General features: G+C 47.4%; 1 protein-coding gene across 2 annotated transcripts; it reads left to right on the top strand.

Annotated features, from left to right (window-relative positions):
• Nucleotides 1-9,056: 9,056 nt before the first annotated feature.
• GFI1 (growth factor independent 1 transcriptional repressor) lies at nucleotides 9,057-19,613 on the top strand. Of its 2 annotated transcripts, none has more exons than XM_065927823.1 (7): nucleotides 9,057-9,116; nucleotides 11,523-11,733; nucleotides 12,046-12,228; nucleotides 14,075-14,556; nucleotides 14,679-14,816; nucleotides 15,856-16,021; nucleotides 18,399-19,613. In XM_065927823.1, exons 2-7 carry the CDS (start codon nucleotides 11,619-11,621, stop codon nucleotides 18,575-18,577), a joined length of 1,263 nt encoding a protein of 420 aa, XP_065783895.1. In that variant the 5' UTR covers nucleotides 9,057-9,116; nucleotides 11,523-11,618; the 3' UTR covers nucleotides 18,578-19,613. The 2 variants fall into 2 exon arrangements, with proteins under 2 accessions (XP_065783895.1, XP_065783889.1); XM_065927817.1 differs by lacking the exon at nucleotides 9,057-9,116 and adding an exon at nucleotides 11,343-11,355.
• The last annotated feature ends 1,895 nt before the right edge of the window (nucleotides 19,614-21,508 follow it).

Consider the following 21,508-nt stretch of genomic DNA (forward strand, 5'->3'; position numbering starts at 1 on the left):
TTTGTACTTTTGTATGATATCAACATTGTATAATAAGTGTTACATATATTATAAGGAATTATGAGAATATTGTTCATTTCTATCATACAGTTAACCACTTTTTAGGATTCCAGAGAGAAATATAGTCGGTCTTATAATATATAGCTGGTCTTATAATATAGCTTAAATATATATATTATATATATATATAATTTGTGTATATATATGTAGCTAATCTTATATATATATATAGCTTGTCATATATATATAATTTATATATATATAGCTCATCTCATATATATATAGCTCATCTCATATATATATATATATATATATATAAGCTCATCTTATAACTACCAGAAATAGTTAATAGTAATAGTCTCAAATTTGCATTAGAAAGAATGAGAGAGAGAGAGAAGAAAAAGAAGTAAAACATTTTCATCTTCCCTTTCTGACTCCTTCCCAGAGAATCCAAGCAAAAACATGGAGAAGTTTGGTCAGATAAGCATCATGGAATATGTCAAAATCAAATAAGTGATTTTCTACAATCCCAACTATAATATACTTCCCAAACCAGAAGCAAAAATGTGTGTGCAAAGCATAGATCACACTCTTGGGTTTCCCTGGTGGCCCAGCGGTAAGTGATTCACCTGCCAGTGCAGGGACACGGGTTCGATCCCTGATCTAGGAAGATCCCACATGCCTTGGAGCTACTCAGCCCATGTGCCACAACTACTGAAGCCTGTGCGCCTAGAGCCGGTGCACCACAACAAGAGAAGCACCGGAATGAGGAGCAGCCCCCGCTTGCCACAACTAGAGTAAAGCCCACACAGCAATGAAGAGCCAGTATAGCCAAAAATAAACAAATAAAATTATAAAACAAACAAACAAAAACCAAAATTCGAACCCCAGCTTCATGTATTATGTGAGTCTCAGATCTGTAGTAGAAACTCTGCAATGGTGCTGACTGGCAGCACTCATCAGGGTTCTCCAGAGAAACAGGGACCAGTAGGATATATTTAGATATATATGAGAAAATTTATTATAGGAATTGGCTTACCCTGTTATGGAGGCCAGCAAGCTGGAGAACCAGGAGACCAATGGTATAATTCAGGCTGTGTCTAAATGTTTGAGAACCAGGCGACTGATGGTGTAACTCCAGTCTGAGGCTGAAGGCCTGAGAACCAGAAATTCCAACATTCAAGCCTAAGAACAGATGGGGTGGAGGGTGGAATTCACCCTTCGTCTCCACCTTTTTGTTCTCTTAGGGCCCTCTATAGATTGAATGATACCAGTCCACATTGTTAAGGGCAATATTCTTTACTTTATTTACCTATTCCAAGGCTGATCTCTTTGGGAAACACCCTCACAGATACATCCAGAAATAGCATTTTGCCAGCTATTTGGGTATCCCTTTTTGTGTCAAGATGACACAAAAAGTTAATCATCACACTGGTCGAAAGAAAAGTCCCTGGGGAATTCCCTGGAGTCCTAGTGGTTAAGACTCTGCCTTTCACTGCCATGGACAGGGGTTCAATCTCTGGTCAGAGAATTAAGATCCCACAGGCAGCATGGTCATCTCAGAGGCCTGGAGTAGGACAGAAATATTCTTCATTCATTAATTTTATCTTTTATTTACCTTTCATGCTATAGTCACTTCTTGGTAGGTAAAAGAGAGCAGAGACTCCCATATCCATCTCTATACCCAACATGGGGCACAGTATGTGAAATTCATCCAGTATTCACTAAATATTTCTTGAATTAAACTGAATCATGCTATTGGGACTTCCCTGGCAATCCATTGACTAAGATACTAAGCTCCCAATGCAGGAGACCCAGCTTTGATCCCTGGTCTAGGAAGATTCCACATGCCTCACCGCAACTAAGCCTGTGAGCCACAACAAGAGAAGCCATCACAATGACAAGCCCACATGATCGCCACAACTAGAGAAAGCCCATGCAAAGCAATGAGGACCCAGCGCAGCAGCCCGCCCCCACCAAAATTAATAAAAATAAAATGCTTCCTGGCAAGTCCTGGGCATTGTCTGGAGTATGAAAGCTACCCTGCTCCCACAATGTGGGTCCTACCTCCCTCCAAGAGCCCTCCTGCAGGGTCGGCGACCAGGCTGGCCTGGGTTTGAATCTTGGCCCTGTCCTCTGGCCATGTGATCTAGGAAAGACAAACCTCTTCAAGTCTATTTCCACAGCATGTTTATTGGGATGGTTAAGGACAGTGTATGAAAGGGCCTCAATAGTGCTCTGGTGAAACAATAACTAACAGCAAATGCCCACTTGATGCCTCACATCTATTAACTTGTTAAGTCTGTGCAGTGCAACAAACTGTGAGGTAGGTGCTATTCCTATAAGCATGTTCACAGATAAAGAAACTGGGGGGGCTGAGAGGTTGAGGAACTTGCCTAAGGCTAATAAATGAAAGAGTCAGAATTTCTAGATTTTAGAAACCTGGCTCAGAGTTCATGTCTTTAATGACTACATTCTGCTCTTCCTTGGCTACTATGGTCTTTATAATTTTTCTTGGCAGAGGTGTAACTATTATATCCATTTGGGAAAATAATTTGTCAATATATGTTCATAAACTTGAAAAAGTTCTTATTCTTTGATGCAATAATTCCATTTCTGGCAATCAATCCTAAAGAAACAATTATGCATACATAAAAACCCAAATGCACTTTAAAAAAAAATCACAGGGACTTCCTTGGTGGTCCAATGGCTAAAAGACTCTGTGCTCCCAATGCAGGTGGCCCAAGTCAGATCCCTGGTCAGGGAACTAGATCCCATATGCCACAACTAAAGATCACACATGCCACAAATGAAGACCCAGTGCAGCCAAATAAATAAACATAAATATTTTTTTAAAAAGAAAAAAAAATCACAGAATCATTCATAGTAGGGAAAAATACAATTGTCCAGAAAATTGTTAACAAATAAAATCATAATACATCATTTAAATGGAAAATTATGCAATACAATCACAGTATACAAAACATACATTACACTTTAAGACTGAGAAAAACATTCCAAAATATTGCTAGTGGTAAAACTTAGGTAATGGGGTATGGAAGTATGCTTTAATATGTTCTTTCAACTTTACAAGTGTTCTGTCATACAGCTATTCTGATTTTAGCAAGTTACTCACTTAATGCTGTTTTCTAGGCTTGGAGCAGGAGGTGAGGAAATGTGTCCCCTTTCCTCTACTAATAAAAATTATCAGCTTCATCTCCCCCATCCTTATCACTTCCTAAGGCTCTAACAGGCACACGGCTTTTGGCTCAAGGTTTTTCCTCCCTGTGCTGGATGTGGAATGATTAGCAGGGTTTGGTACAAAGAGACAAGAATGGAACAGATTTGGTTGAGTTTACAAAAGCTGCTAGTTATCAGAACCTAGGCTTCTTAAACCACTGGTGTCCTTGGGCAGGAAATAGAAACAGCTCTAATGTCTGCCTCTGAGAAGTACCAGCCTTTTTCTCTTCTTCACGAGGCCAGTAAGCAGGAGAACTAGAACACCCCAGCGGGTTGCATCCGCCTAAATACGAGTCATACTGTCCTTCTACCAGGGACCTGTCTCTGAGCTTCTATGCAGGCTGATCTTCTGAGCTTCACAGACTGCCTAAGTTTTCCAGGGGTCTCAACTCCCACCTTACTTCTAGGTCAGACATTCTGTCTGGCAGAGCTATGCTTTGTGAGTAATTTTTTAAAGTTACAATATATAGGCTTTACTGTTTGAAAGTGAAATGTTTCATCTAGGGTAAACACAGGGTAAAATGATCACCAAACATCCTGGAGGAAATGATGAAAAACTCAAAAGAAAAATAATATTATATTTTCTCTCTCGCTACATTTTCCATTCACCAACTAAAATCTACTTTTTTTTCCATAAAAGTTCACGCTGGGTATGTTTCTATGAAGAGTCATTTCATGCAGCCCACACATAAGATGACACTTTATTCAGTCAATCTGTTCTTAGGAACAATGTAAAAATATATGTGGTGAGGTTAACAATTTTCTTACTTGAACTCTGAACACCTAAGCTGACAGCTGCCTCCCTCTTTAGATGTTTGAAATCCTTTATGTAAATGTTTAAATTTTTATAGCTAAGAGAATATATTTTATAATGTGACAAGATTTAAATATATTAGTCCCAAAATGTTTATTAAAGGAAAAGAGTGTTTTTCTTTCTGTTTGCAAAGGTTCTATATATTAATACAAGATTGGGTCTCACTCATAGCATGTCTTATATTAATTTGTTTATCTCCAAATTTCTTCTACCCATTTCCCAACTTTTGCATACGTTGGTAAAAAAGCATTACCCACTTTCCATAAATGATGATACCATCAAATCTTATTCTGACTTACTGTATCATTTGAATGTTATTTTGATAGCTTGATGTTTATAAGGGTGGAAGTGAGACAAATATATTACTTCACAGAATTATCATTCTGCATTTATATCCCTTTAGTTCATACAATTTAGAAAAATATATATTTCCATCTAGCTTCACCAACTAAAACAGCTAGTCCAAAGACAAAAATTAGATAGTTTTTTAATACCATGAGAACAAAATTATAGCAGTATGACAGGGTACGGCCACGGTCTAACAAATACTTCTTGTGCATAAAATAAAAACTAGTTCTATGTCTAGTCTTTTGTCATGGTCTAACTTTTCCATAGTTGAATTTTAAATCTTTTAACTATTTGCTACTTATTATGATTTTTTTTTTTGGCTTGTGCATTACACAAACTTTCTATCCCAAATACTTTTTCTGGTATGTAACAAGAGCTATAAAAAATATTCCTTGTTGGATCCGGAAATTCCACCCCTAGAAAGATATTCTGAAGAAACAATTTAAAATATGGGTAAAGCTATAGTCATAAAACTTATCACTGCATTATTTAAAATAGTAAAAAATGAAAATAAGCTAAATACTAAGATAGGCATGATTAAGTAAATTATAGTAACCTAGTTGATAGATTTTTTTGTGTCAATTATCAATTATCAAAAAAATAATATAAAAGCAAGGAACATGATTGTCATGATTTCTATTTAAATAGTTTTACTATAAAATAGTTTTGTTCAAGTAAAGAATTTCTGAAAAAATAAAGAGAATAGAAAAATTATTATTACCAGTGCAAAAAAACAGAATACATATTTGTATTTGTGATATGATTCCAATCACTTTTTTTTTTAAAGAAGTAAAGTAAAAATATCAAAATGTTGTCTTGCTGTGGTTTCTTCTTCTGTGTCTTTGTCAAATTTTATCTAATATAATTTATAATGAAAAATATATTTAAAAAATAAAGCATCACCTTTTTTGTAGACAAAATCTCTTGTCTGATTTACAGAGGAGCCCCATGCCTAATTCCATCCTGTGATTTTTTTTTCTTTTTACTCTGTGTATTAAACATTGATTTTACTCTCAGTATCTCTCCCACATCTACTCCTCAGTCAAAAGTTCATGGTATTTGATACATATGAGGCATTTCTTGCTTTAAATATGGGAAAACTAAGTTCTGAAACAAGTTAATTATTCATTTAACATCACCCAAGTAAATCCATAGGCTATCTAGAAAGGGAAATAGATATTTGATTCATTTTTTTCCCTGACCTTTGCTTTTTAAAAAATCCAAATCTCTGCAAAATGCTGTCACAAAGTTCACTTACTTGAAGTTGAGCAAACTGAATCAGAACAAGGAGGTTAAACCTAAGACACCTTCACAGGGAGCATTCTTTCATTCTTGGTACTCAGAGGAACCTGTGAAGAGTGGAAATCAGAGGAATGCTCCACCGTCTTGCAAGGTTGGTAGGTACTTGGACTTTGCAGATGAGAAACAGGCTGGGAGAATTGAGCTAAATTGTTCAAGGTAACAGGGCTAGTAACTAGCACAACAGAGATTGATACCACAAATGGCCATCTACAAAAAGCCCAGACTCTTTCCCCTCCTGATAGCATCGCTGTGATGATAAAATGATGCAAATGTCACAGAAATGTGTGCTAGAAATGGAGGCACTACCTCTCCTCTGAGGCTTCAGGATCACCCATTTTCCTGTGCCTCTCACAAACAGAACAGAGATGGTAACTGTAAAGTTTTGTGAAAAAAAAAAAAAACTAAACAAGAAACTGGTAATATCCTGTTACAATCTTCTTTCTGAAAATGTCTCAAATCTTTTGTTGAAGGGAAATTCTGATCTATGAGATGGTGCTTGAAATAAATGGGTCATTGGCCAGAGCTCGGAAATGTTTGCCATATGAAGAAGGTCATTTGGCATCTGTAGATATATTATTATTGTTATTTTAAAATAATTAGTAAATTACTGACAAAATTAGTATATTTAACATCTTTTTTTGAGAAAACAAGCGTTTATACAAAATTACACCCCACATTCTGCTTACTATTTTATCCAGTTCCAAAATAATGTTTGGGGAGACACATTCTTCCTAGATCTAAAAAAGTGTACCTTTCAAGGGTAGGTGTTACCTTACTTGCTTCACTCTCCATTTAGTACTGAATGAGAGGGAATTTGGAATAGTGGGAATCAGGTTCATTCTATCATCATTTCTGGCCCTGGCTCTATGCTGCTCCTTGGCAAGTTTCTTATCCTTTCTGGGTGCCCCTCTTCTTACCTTTCTCCTCTGTTCCCCCTAAGTGTGAGAATCATATTCTAACACTATACACCTGAGTGATGCCTGATCTAGATGGTTGAATATTTTTAATGTGTATTTATTTATTTGAATTAGTAATACATCCACATGACTCACAACATAAAATATGTAAAGGGGGATTCAGTGCCAACTCCCTCCACCTGGTCCTTTCTGGGAGCCCCTGTCCCAGTCCCAGTTTTACTTTGCAAACTTAGAGGTTATGAAAGGCAAAAAAGAAAAAGGCAAGATGACTAGATTTCCTCTGAATGAAAGGGATTTATTCTAAGGTACTTATCTGTTCTCTTCATAGTCTCGGCCATGCTTTCTGAAACTTTAAACAGCATCACTCAACCAAATTACTAACTAATCACAGTGCCTTTTCAAGAAATTTTGACTTTGAACTTACTAATGTGCAAAGGAAATGGTTCAGCCATTTCTCTAGAACTTGGTGGATAATAAGTTTTCTTTGGTCCCATTTATCATTAAAGTTTGTCTTTTTTTTTTTTTTTTTTTTTTTGCTGTTGCATAAAATAGAAGGAAAAAAAGATGTGTTTTGACTGCTTTAAGATTTTTATATCTTAGGCAAGGACAAAGTACACTAATAAAAACCTCAAAATGACCGTGATTTTCCCTTCAGCTAATTCAATATTTGTAGTCCTTCTGATTACGATTGCTCGCTTCTGCATTTATTTATAAAGAGTGTTAAGCAAATGAACAGTAGTGTAAGGAGGACAACTAGTCACACAATTAAGATGTGTGTATGGTTCCACACCTGTTACATAGTAGGTGTGCAACCATTAAATGTCTAAATTATTAAAGCATGCTTGAAGCATGGCAATAGTAACCAAATACTTTCCACAAACCTTTAGATTTACAACGCAAATTAGAAATCACTTTAAAAACTTCTGTAAGGACTTTTTTTCCATGACAACTTTGGATTAATCTAAAAAATAGTAAGTTTATGTGCAATAACTGAGGAACACCAATCTCTTCTCTGGAGATTTATTGTGCAGAAAGTAGTGATCAAAATTAACTCAATTCATTTAGGAAATCAAGGTAATTATAACAGCTATCAATCCCCCTTAGGAAGGTTTAGGCTTTACTACACACCACAGGCCACACTCTTTGGATCATCACATACAGTCTAGCACTGGAGGTTGTTGTATGTATTTATGGGTGAGGTTTTAATTCTTTCCTTTTCTACAATTAATTAGTTAATTAATACCATTCATTCAGTCAGTCCACAGACATTCCCGCCAGGATGTAATGCTGTAGATCCACTGCCTGCCCTCGTGGAACACACAATCGCAGCGAAGACTGACTTTTCAGTGGTGCTTTTATGGCGCCTTACGGCTCCCCTCCAGTCCAGGTGCCTGGGTTGACCTTAAGCGTCGACGGAGCCCGCGCCTGGGGTACGGCTCTCCCTGGCTTGTCCCGGCAGGGCGGGGTCAGCCGAGCAGCCGCCGTCGCTGCCCCCGCGCGCTCCCTCCCGCGCGGCCTTTAATTTTGCAGCTCCGACCACCGGAAATTAGCCGCCGGCAGAGCGGACCCTGCCCAGCTCAGAGGAGCGCGGCGTGGGGAGGGCGCGCCCGCCAGCCCAGTCGGGCGCCCGCGGGACGCGCCGCCTGCACCCTTTAGGCCGGGGGCTCGGCGCTCGCCCACCTCTTCCAAATTTAACCATTACCTAAATCCGAAGGGAAATGAGCAAACCTCTGGGATTGGGTGTCAAGGTATTTTCAGCCTTGTTGGGCGTATTTATCCCGAAGTGTTTCCACAACAAGCTATTTCGGGTCTGCGGGGCAGGTTTCGCTCTGCCGACGCCGCGGCCACTCGCCGGGCTCCAGGCCGGCGGCACCGCGGGCGGGTGATTCACGGCCCCGACCCGGGGGCGGCGTAGCCCAAGCAGGCGGTGGGGTTGGGTGTGTGTGTGGCGGGGGGGGCGGGGGGGGGAGTGTCCCGGACCAGATGGGTGGGGAAGCCTCCTCGGAGCTGGGCGCTACCACCCCCGGCGCTCCAATCAATCTGTGTCCTGAATCTGTGACTTCTTCTCGCTGCGGAAGTCTCCCAGGAGCCAAGAATAGTTTTTCTTTCGAGTCATTTCTAGTGCCCGGGTGTTTGGGCCCTCTGGGTCTCCCCATCTCCTGCCGTCCCACAGAGAAAAAAAAAGAAAAACAACGGAGAGGGCCGCGGGGGAGGGCGGTAGGAAGGCCGGGCCCCGTGTCCACCTCCTATACACCCTTGCGCAAAGGAGGAGCGCGCCCTGCCGCCCGACTGGGGTTTGGGGGTGGCGGGGGGAGGCAGGTCTGACTGGGCTAAGCGAGCTGCTCCTTAACGCTCAGGAAGTGAAGCTTGTGGTTTGGGGGCTGAGCTCGGAAGGAGATTTAAAAAAAGAGAGAAAGAGAGACAGCGCGGTCTCTCCCGAAAGCAACTCGGTTTGAAAACTCTCGGAGCGCTGTGCCCGCGCCCTGACCCCTCAGGTAGGTCCGCTGCGCCTCCCTCCCTGGCGGGGGCGTTCGCGGGAACTGGCACGGCGCTGGCGCTGCGGGGAAGCCCGGAGGGCGCTACCGGGTTTCCACACGAGGCCGGCAGCAGCTTGGGAACCAAAAGGGCTGTATCCTCTTGGTCCCCGCGCGACCCAAACGGAGGGGCTGGGGATCTGGTTTAGAGGACGCACGCCAGGCAGTTTGATGGTGGTTCTGCGAGGGAGCGGGATCCACAGGGAAGGAAACATCTGGTTGGGAGACGGCGGCAGCTGAGCTCAACAGCTCCCGCCATCCCAGGCCCTAGCTGCGAAGAGTCTCGGCCGGCCCGCGTGCGCCGAAGGAACCGCCCCGCCCCTCGGCCGCCAGCTGCTGCGAGAGGTCGCCTTCCCACGCGATCAGCCCTTGGTCCTACGACCGCTCTACCCACTCCACCCTCCCGGGAACGCACGGAGCCTGCCAGGCTGAGAGGCGCGCGGCTGTGGCCCGAGTCGGGAGGTTGCTTGCGTGCCTGCCTGATCCCGCGCTGTTTCAGCCAGTCCAGACTCGGCGGCGGTGGGGACAGTTCACCCCCTTCATCCCCGCCCCACCCCCGTCCCGCTCCGCCCCGAGCCGCAGCAGGGCCCCTCGGGACATTTTCACCCTCTTTTTCCTTTTCCTCCGAGTTTCATAGCTGTTTAAGGAATTGATTTTTGGTTTTGTGGTGTCTAAGTAGACAACCGACGGAGCGGCTCACGCCGGGGCTTAGAGAAAACTGAACTGACAGTCGTTCGCCCTAGGGCAGCCGAGCACCCCGAAGCCTCCTGAAGCCCCGATCCTATGGGCTGGCCGGGACACGGGCGGGCGGCACCCTCAGCTCTAGGGGCCTTCTGGCGTTTAGGACACGGGAAACATCCCTTGGGACTCAGCTACACGTCCTAGCGGTCTTTTTCTCTCAAGCCTATCCTATTCTTCATCCGGGGAAGGGGACATGGTGGGGGCGTGGAGCAAGAACCCGTCTTGATTCCGGAGCGCCCACCGGCTGACTTTAGACCCTGTCCCTTGTCTTGCGCCGGGAGCCGCATGACTCCTAGGCTGGCAGAATAAACCGGGCAAAGCCCAAAGACGAGCCCTGTCCCCGCCCGGGATCCTCAGCGCCCTTCTGAACTAACCAAGACCACCGAGAGCTGCTGTGCCCGAAGAGCCTACGGCTCGCACGTGAACCCGGCCCCCATCGCCTTCACCCAGAGAGAAAGGCACGTTCGTTTTCCCCGGACCTCCTAGCCCTCCTAGCCCCGCCCCCGGAGCGAGCCCCGGGCGAGAACCGTAGGCGCTGCCCCGCCTCCCCGTCGGGCTCAGGTTTCGACCCCGGGATTAGGTGAACTGATTGTGGGGGTTAATGAGAGCGGAGTAGCGGGCACGAACTCCCCTCCCAGGCCCGCGAGCCCGGACCCCGGCTCTCCTGCTGCTGCCAGAGCAGCCTGCGCTCTCCCTGCCTGCTCTAAAAGGTGGGTTCTCCGCGGACTCCCTGACACCGTGCGTTTCCCAGCCGTCGCGCACGAATCCGGCTGGACTTTCCCTAGGGCGAGGTTTCTGGTGAGCAGAATGGAAAGTGCTTTTCCCGAGACTTTGTTAGGTCTCCATGGTCCAGTGTGTCTTGCCCGGACACCTGATTCATCTCTGCGCACCCGCGTCGCCACTTTTTCCCTGCGTGGGGGCACAAGTAAGGGGCGTTCAGGATCACCGGGAAGCGAGTTTTTCCCGGGACCTTGCTTGGTCCTCTGCCACCTGCTTCCCTACCTTCCTGCCTTCTTTCTCCGGCCTTTGCTTCTCCCTAGCCCTTCTGTTGCAGTTCCCCCGACTTCGCCTCTCAGCCAGCCGGAGCCCTCTAGCCCCAGACCCCTTTTCACTAGTCTGTGAGCCTGCTCTTGGAAGCTTGGCTCTTTGACCCAACCGGGTTCGCGACCGTCTACACATTCCCCTCCCCGCCGCCCTAAATTGATTGGCGCGTCTACGCCCTTCTCCCCAGACACAAAGCAGATCCATATAGGCAGTGTGTGATCCAGTTGGGGTAACTGGCCCGCTGGGGACTTCAGCTCTCTAAGAGTTTGATACCACAATGAGTTTTGCTAGGGAAGGGGAGGGGCCGAGGGGCGTGGGCAGGGCAGAAGGAAGAGGCCTGAGTCGGAGCCCGGAGACGGGTTGAGCTACGGCGGCAGCAGCGGCGGGTTCGCGCCACCTGTCCAAGTGCCACCTGGTGAGCGCGGCGCAGCGGGGCCAAGCCCCTCCTCCCGGGGGCCTTCCTCTCTCCTCCCTCCCTCCCTCCTCCCTCCTCCCTGCCCGAACGCTCTCGGCTCCGCTGCCCAGTCCCGGGGCCCCGGAGCGTGCTGACCCGCGCGTTTCCACCCTGTTCTCCTCTCGCAGGTCTCCGCCTGGCTGGGGCTGACGAACTCGGGTGAAGGTGGGCTGACGGCGGCTCCAGCGACCCTTGGAGAGGAGCGGGGAGCGCGCCCGACCACCATGCCGCGTTCGTTCCTGGTTAAGAGCAAAAAAGCTCACAGTTACCACCAGCCGCGCTCCCCGGGACCTGACTATTCCCTCCGCCTGGAGAATGTACTGGCGCCAGGCGGAGCAGGTGCGGGGCGGGCGCGGGCCGGGAGGGGCGGCTCCCGGGGCCGTAGATTCTGCGTCCTGCCACGCCATCCCCCAGGAACCGGGGGAAGGGTTCTGAAGCCCCTTTGCTGCCTTTTCTTGTTACCAACCGTTTGGGTTCCTTTCGGGCTCGTCGCCTACATTGCCAAGGCCTCCCTGCTCTCGCCCTTGGATCCGGGAGGGTTCAGGCCAGGTCTGGGGAGACCCGAGAGAGCCCAGGTGCCACCGTCTGGGGGGGACGCACTTCAGAACCGTCGGAACCAACCTGAGCCCCTATCCGGCCTCCTTTCCGCAGACGGCACCTCGAGCACAGGCGGGGCGAAGGCGGAGCTCCGGGGCCCTGTGTCCCCCGAGTCTCAGCTGACCGAAGCCCCCGACAGAGCCTCCGCGTCCCCTGGCAGCTGTGAGGGCAGCGTGTGCGATCGGAGCTCGGAGTTTGAAGACTTTTGGAGGCCTCCGTCGCCTTCTGTGTCTCCAGGTAGGGACTTGTTGGGGGCTCCGGGGCCCGGGGAGGGAGGCGGGGGCAGGGACCCCGCGCTGAGGAATGAACCCGCGCGGCTTTGGGCACAGAAGTGCCAAATCGGTTGCGGAGAATCTTTTCGAGGGGTGGATTTGTTCTTGGTTCCCGAGGCGAGGCATTGGCTTCTCTAGGACAGCGTCAGCCTGCTCGCGGGGGTCAGTTGCTTGGATCCTAGTCGGCGGGACCTGGGCTGTTCATCCCTAACATTGATTGGTACGGGGCCAATGAGCGAAAGAAAATAAATGAGTCGTTTCTTTGGGCAGTAATGTTGACATTTCGTTTTCTGACCAGAGGTGATTGTTTACAAAGAGCCAGGATTCCAGAATACAGACCCCTCCCCGGGTCTCAAGCAGAGTCCTGGGCAGTCAGTGAATAAAGAAGTGTCGTTGCCTTTAAAAATTAAGCTCGTTTCCGCGGCGTTGGGCCTGGCAGAGATGGGGCCCCAAGCCGGACAAAAATCTCGGTCCCTCGCTAGTTCTTCGCAGGCGCAGATTGGGGGCCTATTTTATTTTTCGTTCTGCCGGGTTGGCCCGGCGTTGGGGACCAGTGCTTGTTGGTTTCATTTCCAGCCAGCAATCGAGTTTCGCGCAAACTGAGTGACTTGCACGTTGGGTGGGGTAGAGTCTCCGGTTCCGGCGGAGGGGCATGGAGAGCGCAGGACCGAGATACTGCTAAGGACCAGTTATTTCCAAATTTCATTTACCAGTTTTAAAAGATACCCCCAACCCCATCCCACACTTGGTATGTGGACCTGGCTAAGTGAGGGCGTCTGGGAACAGGCCACTGGAGGGTCCTTCTTGGCTGTGCTGGACACCACCCCTCAAAGACTTGGCGCCGCCGGAATCTCCGACGGAAACTCGAAGTGAGAAGCCACTTCTCACTGAAGTGGCTAGCCTGAGCTGGATCTGTTCACAGAACTGCAGTGTCTGTGAACAGATCTGTAAATCCGTGTGCACTTAGGGGAAAGTGTATGTTAGTAGCTGGTTTTAGCAAAATTCTAAGGGGTGGGGGTGCAGAAGGCCTCTAATTCGGAAAGTTGTTCGTCTTGCAGGTGGTGGCTAAACCTTCAATTCTAAATTATTCTCTAAGAAATTCGTGTTTTGTTTTCTTTTTGTCCCCTGTCAAACTATGATAGGAATGGGAACGGGGAGTATTTTGGCAAACAGATCAAGCCCCAAACCCACTTGCCGCTGCCTCTTCGCTACCTGCTAACACTGGATATTTAATAACGTTGAGAAGTGCTAACACCTTCCCGTTGTTTTTTTTTCCCCCAGACACAAATTTCTCGGATAGGTCGGGCCATATTTTATTGGTCCTCGTCTCCCTCCCTCCTTATAGATCCCAGGAAAGAAAAAGGACGGAGTGGGAACACGTAGGGGCCGGGAGAGCGCCGGCGCTGGGCCCTCTGCCCGCAGACTCGTCCAGGTCCGGAACAGTGGCCACTTTCTCCTCCGGCACAGCTCGGCTCTGCTCCGAACGTTTGTAAAGCGTGGCGCGCCCTTCTCTACGGGGCCGCCAGATGTGCCGGTCCAGTCTAAAAAGACCCTGTTAACGTCATGTGCTTCGGCTGTCCTGGCACAGAAAATCCTCGCCCGATGTCATTTTAAGTTTCTATGTGCTGCCTTGCCGCCTCCAGTGATTCTCGGAGGCCCCAGGGACCCGGCCAGGGTTTGAGCCTGGAGGCGTCCCTGGCACCCAGCGCAAGGCCCGGCGCCCCGAGTGCTGCCCCAGGGATGGGTGCCTGTCAGTTCCATAGACACACCAACTGGTTGACCTGACCGGACCCCCTCTTGTGCCTCCACAGCCTCGGAGAAGTCGGCGTGCCCGTCGCTGGACGAAGCTCAGCCCTTCCCCCTGCCCTTCAAGCCGTACTCGTGGAGCGGCCTGGCGAGTTCCGATCTGCGGCACCTGGTGCAGAGCTACCGGCCGTGCGCGGCCCTAGAGCGTGGCGCCGGCCTGGGCCTCTTCTGCGAGCGCGCCCCGGAGCCAGGCCATCCCGCGGCGCTGTACGGCCCGGAGCGAGCTGCGGGCGGCGCGGGGGCCGGGGCGCCCGGGGGAGGCAGCGCAGGAGGCGGAACTGCCGGCGGCGCGGGCCTGGGGCTCTTCGGCGACTTCGGGCCCGCGGCGGCAGGACTGTACGAGCGGCCGGCCACCGGCGGACTGTACCCGGAGCGCGGCCACGGGCTGCACGGTGACAAAGGCACAGGCGTCAAGGTGGAGTCGGAGCTGCTATGCACCCGCCTGCTGCTGGGCGGCGGCTCCTACAAGTGCATCAAGTGCAGCAAGGTGAGGCTCCCGCGCGCCTGGCTTGACCGGCCCCGCGCCCGCGCCCCCCGGCCCGCGCCCAGCCGGCGTCCGCGCCCCTCGGCCCCTCTCAGCGGCCCTCTCCCCGGCCCCACCCGCCTCAGGTGTTCTCCACACCGCACGGGCTCGAGGTGCACGTGCGCAGGTCCCACAGCGGCACGAGACCCTTTGCGTGCGAGATTTGCGGCAAGACCTTCGGGCACGCGGTGAGCCTGGAGCAGCACAAAGCCGTGCACTCGCAGGTAAGCGCGGGGCGAGCGGCCGCGCGCCGCCCTGCTCAGGTTTTCGCGTTCGGGGACCTCCTGCTTCTCTGCGCGACGCCGGATGCTCTCCACCTGGCAGCTTTCGCCTTGGACTTACCCCGGCTGCCCCCAGTCCCCTCTGCCACGTCCCCTGGCTCAGACGTAGGCGAGGCGAGAGACGTCGGGGGTTGCCGGCCTCGAAGCAGCCCTGGAGTTCGGTGTCACGTTGTTTGTGAGACTCCAGAAAGTGATCTTGATCATTACTTTGGGTCTGAGGAAGGCTTGTATGCACTCTTGCGGCTGATATGTCAGATTTGTTAGCTCTCTTTCTTGGCCTCTTTCTTTTCACCATATGGCTGATATTTAACCTGTCTTGACCTCTCGGGATTGAAAAGGAGGAATCTCAGCTCATTTAGGGCATCCAGTATTTGTCCCGCTATTCTTTCATTTATTCATTTGTAAATATTTGTTGCTCAACTTCCAGATACTAGGTCCGTGAGAACCCAGTAGCACACCAGCTCCCTGACAGGATCCCCTCACAGAGATTACGCTTTAGCTGAGAGAGGGTAGATACCCGAATAAGTACACAAGTAACGATGACAGCAGAATGCTTATTTACAGACTCATTTGCTCACAAGTATTCTTCTGTCTCCTTCAACACCCACACTGGGTGGGGATGGGGTGGGGGAGGAGCACCTCGAGAGATTGAGGTCTAAGCCTCCTGTTGAGGAGGGTGGAGAAGTGTTTGTAAATGGGTGTCAAAAAAGCAGGGTGTGGATACGGGTTTGCCAAGGGGTGTGGAAGGTTGTGGCTGAAAAGTGTTTGGGTCGAAAAAATGTTAAAGGGGTAGAGGATAAGAGTGGGAAGGGTGGAGGCTGGAAATAAACTGGGAGGAGAGAGGATAATGGAGCACCCTGTGTGGATAGAGAGTCCGAAGGAGGGGACAGTCCTGTTTTGGGGGATTTCAGGGTCAGTTGGTGATGAGGAGAATGGCAGCCTAGACGATTGCAATAGGAGTGCCACGTCTTTCTCCCCGCAGGAACGGAGCTTTGACTGTAAGATCTGTGGCAAGAGCTTCAAGAGGTCATCTACGCTGTCCACACATCTGCTCATCCACTCAGACACCCGGCCCTACCCCTGTCAGTACTGCGGCAAGAGGTTCCATCAGAAGTCAGACATGAAGAAACACACCTTCATCCACACTGGTGAGCGAAGGCCCTTGCTTGTAGGAAACACCTGGTGAGGGGTGGGAAATGGGGGGAGGGCGGTGGAGGTCCAAGTGTTTCTTTCTGAGGCCAAGGTAATTCACATTCTCTGTGATATTCTTGCAGAGAATGGTTGTAGGTGGGACCTCCCAGATGGAGTTAATCGGTGCAGTGTGTTAAAGAAAACTGAGAAGGCAGATTCTCTCAGGTTCATTTACATACATGGTTCCCCACAGAGTCTTTGATTTGGGGTTATATCTGAAGAACCACTCAGCTGCAAGCTTTCTATCCTTGCAAAGAATATTTTCCTCTAGGCTAGTAGCTGCTCCAACTTCTTTCTGCTCTAGGTGAAATATGAAGCTCCAGGTCCTTTCAGAGCGTTGCTCTAAATGTTTACCTGGAGATCGAGATTTTCTCTAGGGCTACCACCTTTTCAGGGGGAAGGGTCTTATGTGTGACCTCTTGGCTGCATTTTTAGGAGTCTGACAGCTTATTCTGATTGAGCAAGGGAAAAAAATGGTAAATATTACTAGGCTTTTTCAGCTAAGCACTTTTAAAATACAGTTATCTCATTTTATGCTCACAACACCTCAGGGAGGTGAAGACTATTCCTTATCCCCATTTTAGAGAGGAACAAACATAAAGTGAGGCACAGAAGGGTTAGGTACTTTCTCAGAGTCATATTGGTAGCAAGTGGTAGATCCAGGACTTAAATTCATGTCTGTCTGCTCTCAAGTGTCTATGCTCTCTACCACTGTTTATTATATTCTGTTTTCAAAGTCAAAAGGATTGGTGGATATAGAACTCCTCTATTCACTTATTGCCCTTTTTAAAATATAAGCCAAGTTTGTCATAATAATGATGATTGTTTACTTATTATAATGCTTCATAGTGTACCAAATGCTTTTGAATCTGTCTCCTCATTTGATTCTTACTGCTGTCCCATAAAGTAGAAGGAGCTGCTCTTACCGTCATGAAACTCAGAGAGATGGAATGATTTACCGAAGTTCAGACTGGAAGTAAATCATCAGGCTGTGGAATGCTTCTGGCTTCCAGTCCTAGATTCTAACATTTTGGTTATGTATAGGTGGCAGTTTTAATGCCTGGAGCACTCTCTTTAATAATCAACAAGACATTTACATGAGAGCCAGAATTTTATTTCAGAATATGAATACTGACTTAATTTGCAGTGTGTTCCAGACAGTCACCATTGATGTTTTTAAATATGCTTGGATAGTGTAGATGCCCCCATCAGAAAAACCAGAAAAAATATCCTACTTTAGTCATGTTCTCTTGCCTCAAATTTCCATGCAACTCACTCCTTTTGAGTAAAGGTATTCAAGACACTTACCAAAATGCAACTAGGATCTTGACTGAGTGAAACATTAAGCCTTTATCAAACATTTACGTTATAGCTAGAATTTGTTTCTCAGATTTGTTTGACCCTAAAGGGATAGGATAAGTTTTGATGAGTGGTTCCTTATCAAGGAAATCTGAAGCACAAAGATAGAAAGGGGTATAGCAAGAGGAATAGAGAGTTCCTCAAAAACAAACTTCATCTATTTTGCATGTTTTCCAAGGCCAAACCTGACAATAATGCCATGCTGAGGCAATTTGAAAAAAGCATACTGCTTTTCCAAATGTTAAACAGCACATGGATTAGCGGGGAAAACAAGCACTTTTCTATCTGTTATTTATTAATCTATGGTGAAGGAGCTGTTGATATATAAAGAATCCTGTGATTAGCCTCATTAAAAAAAAACATAAAATCAGGATAGAAAAGGATCAGCTGCCTTAAGAAATGCTTTGTGACCCAGATGTGGATTTTTTAAAAAATAAGACTTTAAGAAATACCCATCCTTCAGATACATTCTGTTGTCCTCCAAGGGCAAGAAAGAAGGCAGCCTCACTGGTCCACACAGACCAACACTGACTTGGAAATTCAGATTTGAAAACTTCCTCTCCATTAGAACAGAGTCACATGGTTTGAAAGACTGCACCCCACCCCCACCCCCCCCCACCGCCCTTGTGCTGAACATCTGCTGTGGGGAGCTTTCTACTTCTGAAGTCGGGGGTGTTCTCCCAGGGTGGATTCAGCTGCAATTCTGGGGAGGGCACGTGGCCGGTGCTGTGTTTCCGTTTAGCAGGAAACGGTTTGAGGCCTCTGGCTGGGAACCCCCATGCAGAAAGTCTGCCTTCCACCTGGTGCACCTATGGCCTCCCCGGCCTTGCCTTGCCACACACCTCACCCTCCAAACTGCTCAGAGGCCTTAGACTGTGGTGTAGCCAGCTGCTGCCAAGATCCCGTGGGTCACTGTGAGTCCCCGCTAGCTTTATCATGGACTCCTGCTTCCCCCTCTCCCTTCCATCCCTGTAGGCGAGAAGCCCCACAAGTGCCAGGTGTGTGGCAAGGCATTCAGCCAGAGCTCCAACCTCATCACCCACAGCCGCAAACACACAGGCTTCAAGCCCTTTGGCTGCGACCTGTGTGGAAAAGGCTTCCAGAGGAAGGTGGACCTCAGGCGGCACCGGGAGACGCAGCATGGGCTCAAGTGAGCACCGCGCCTCATCGGCGTGTGCAGTTACACAACACTACGGAGGGCAGCCTCCCCACTTGCCACCAGCCACTTCCGCAGATCTCTCTGGGGTGAGACCTTTTCCCTTTCCTCGCTGGAACTGCCAGAGGGGATGTTACCTTTCCAAAGTCCAGCCTGGAGGGAGACCCGAATGACTCCCTGGGCAGAGGACTCGCCAGATAGGCTTCTCTACACCTGAAGACTCCAGGTGAAAAAGAAATCAGCTAAAATCTTCGGCCTGATAGTCCTTCCCATACCCAGACCTGTTCCACAGATAGAAAGTTCCTTGGGTTTCTTCCCTTCTCTTCTTGTCCGACCCCAGATACTTGTGTGGAAGAGGAGGAATCATCTCTCACAAGATAGACACATATTAATGTTTTTATCTGGAATGAAGAATGAGTGTTATTTTTTTCCTTCTGGGGAGTTTTTTGACCCCTTTTTGTTGGGTGCTGCCTATAAAGCTTGGAGGAATTGTTTCTTGCATTTGAAAATTGGTTCAGAAACTGATTTGGGAAGGGAATTTCATAATTTTGAAATTACAAAATGACACTGTAGAGCCTACCCAAAAAGAAGCAGAAGGAAAGTGGGCTTGGTGAGAAGAGATTCAAGGTTCTCCCTCCAGGAGACTTGCGAAGGCTTTTTCAGAAGAATGGACAAGACTGTCACCACTCAGCAAATGTCTTGACCACCAGTTTCCATGGTATCAGGCACTATGCTAGTACTGGTGAGCCAGAGAGTAAAGTCTCAGCCTCTGTCCCTGACCTGCATCTCCAAGTAGCTGGATCTGTTCTTCCCCACAAAGGAATTCTGAGAAGATAAAACAGGATCTTGAAACTTTCCTTCAGGTCGTTCGGATTTTATCAAACATACACCAAAAATAGCTGAATAGATACTTCAAAGATTCGCATCTAAATTAAGTTTTTTTTTTCTTGTTAAGCTGGTATTTTTAAGATGTCTAAGCTAGCAGGCATGTGGGAATGAAGGCTCTGTCTTCAACTCTTTTGAACCCTCCATGTGTACCACAGAGGGAAAAAAATTATATTTTTACTTTGATGTAAATGTTTTTAAATCTTCTGGAGTGTATTATGTTTGTTAATATATATTTATTAGAGTGATGTTTTAAGTTAATAAAGTATTACGACTCTTACGTATTGTTTTTCATTTAGGCAAGGAATTTGGGAAAGACCTTTGTTTTGGTCTGCATGGGGAGTTGGCACTGCAGGACGCTGGAGTTAAATACAAAGCAGATAAGACAACATCCAGAAGAGAGCAAAATCCAATAGCTCTGGTTTTCATGTGTTTCTTTTTTTTTTCTTTCATTCTGTGCCTGAGCACCTTCTTTCTTAACAGGAAAGCTAGAGTTACAAAAGTAAGCTGCTACCTTGCCAAGTCCCTGATATCCTACCTAAATGTGCCCAGTCACTCAGTCGTTTCTGCATCTTTGCAACCCCATGGACTGTAGCCCACCAGGCTCCTCTGTCCATGGGGTTTTCCGGCAAGAATACTGGAGTGGGTTGCCATTTCCTTCTCCAGGGGTTCTTCCCTACATGTTTATGGGCTCTTTATTCTGAGAGTTTCAGGATTTTTGTGTTTTTTTAAGCAGGCCAGAAGGCCTCCTGATAAATAAAGACATTAGGAACCTTAGGTCTAGAGATTGAGTCAGTCACGACCCTGTCACCTGCATACCGGGTGACTTGGACAAATCATTTGACCTTCCAGATACTGATTTCCTTCACCATAATAATGAAGATATGATTCCGTCATCACAGTCCAAACCTGACTACTTCTCTGGAGACTGGAGGGAAAGAAATATCTGAGATTGATTAGCTACCTCACCTAAAACAAGTTATAAATCTGAAGACTGATGAGACGCAGTAAAATTGGGATCTGGGTTATTTCTGGCTCTGTCCCACCTGTGGGAATTTCTGGCATAGATCAGTCCTTGAAAAGAGTGAACCCAGAATAAGCTTCTATCCTAAATCCCAACTACCTGTACTCTTTCTCATACTTGGTCAAGATAGTGCACAGTCCACGGTGACTGTCAGCAGATTCTCCATTTCCGTTCAAATCAGTTTCACCAATATTGGTATATGCCTGGCACTCTTCTAGGTGTTGGGGATTCAGCAGTGAACACAATGTCCTGTGGAGCATTGTATATTTGGTCAGTGCCGAATCTTCAGCTCCCATAACAGTGCCTGGTACATAGTAGGAGATCAATCAATATTTGCTGAGGTGGTTTAAGTGAATAAGCAGAGAAAATAAAGTCCTGCTTCATCCGGGCTGCTCTGCTCTCTCCAGCAGAAAGGGAAGAGAAATCGCTTGAGGGCCAGAGAAGCAAATAGAACACGTAGGACTCTCTCTGGCTTGGGTGGGTTTTGACCATGGTTTTCTCTGGTCTCTCCAAATCTCAGTGCTTGGCTATCCTTACTTGGTTTTCAAGAGTCTTATCTTTTCATGTCAGTTTACTCTGATTCAGAATTGAAACATGTACACTCTACAAGACAGTTTAAGATAATTTTCCAGAACTGTTGGATGAACAGCTGCAGCATCTAGGAACCTCTTTCTAATATCCTGGGAAACAAGGTTCCCAGTGAATAAAGATCACAGAATGATCTTCTCACAGGATTCACGGTGCACACTAGTTGATAATTTCTAACTTGGTTTGAAAAGTAAAGGAGCTACATTGTGGGGTAAGTAGAACTGATTGAAATCTAGTTAACTGCTCTGTCCTGCACTCTCATTATGACTTTAAGAACTTTGGTCCATTTTTGTAACCTATATGCAATCAATATGGAATTTTAATTTTGATGTTAATAATATGCATTTTTTTGGGAAAAAACATATCAATATCCTCAGTTCAGAATCAAAACAAATTACTGTGCCTGTTACTGTGTGAAATTTGAAGATTGCG

The sequence above is a fragment of the Muntiacus reevesi genome, chromosome 1 (assembly GCF_963930625.1).
Source record: "Muntiacus reevesi chromosome 1, mMunRee1.1, whole genome shotgun sequence".
Classification (NCBI taxonomy): Eukaryota; Metazoa; Chordata; class Mammalia; order Artiodactyla; family Cervidae; genus Muntiacus; species Muntiacus reevesi.

What these genes read in the sequence shown, in the direction of transcription:
- GFI1 (XM_065927823.1), top strand. Translation starts at nt 11,619, where the DNA reads ATGCCGCGTTCGTTCCTGGTTAAGAGCAAAAAAGCTCACAGTTACCAC. An exon ending in AGTGCATCAAGTGCAGCAAG is followed by an intron (nt 14,557 to 14,678) that starts GTGAGGCTCCCG and finishes CACCCGCCTCAG; the next exon opens with GTGTTCTCCACACCGCACGG. An exon ending in ACAAAGCCGTGCACTCGCAG is followed by an intron (nt 14,817 to 15,855) that starts GTAAGCGCGGGG and finishes TTCTCCCCGCAG; the next exon opens with GAACGGAGCTTTGACTGTAA.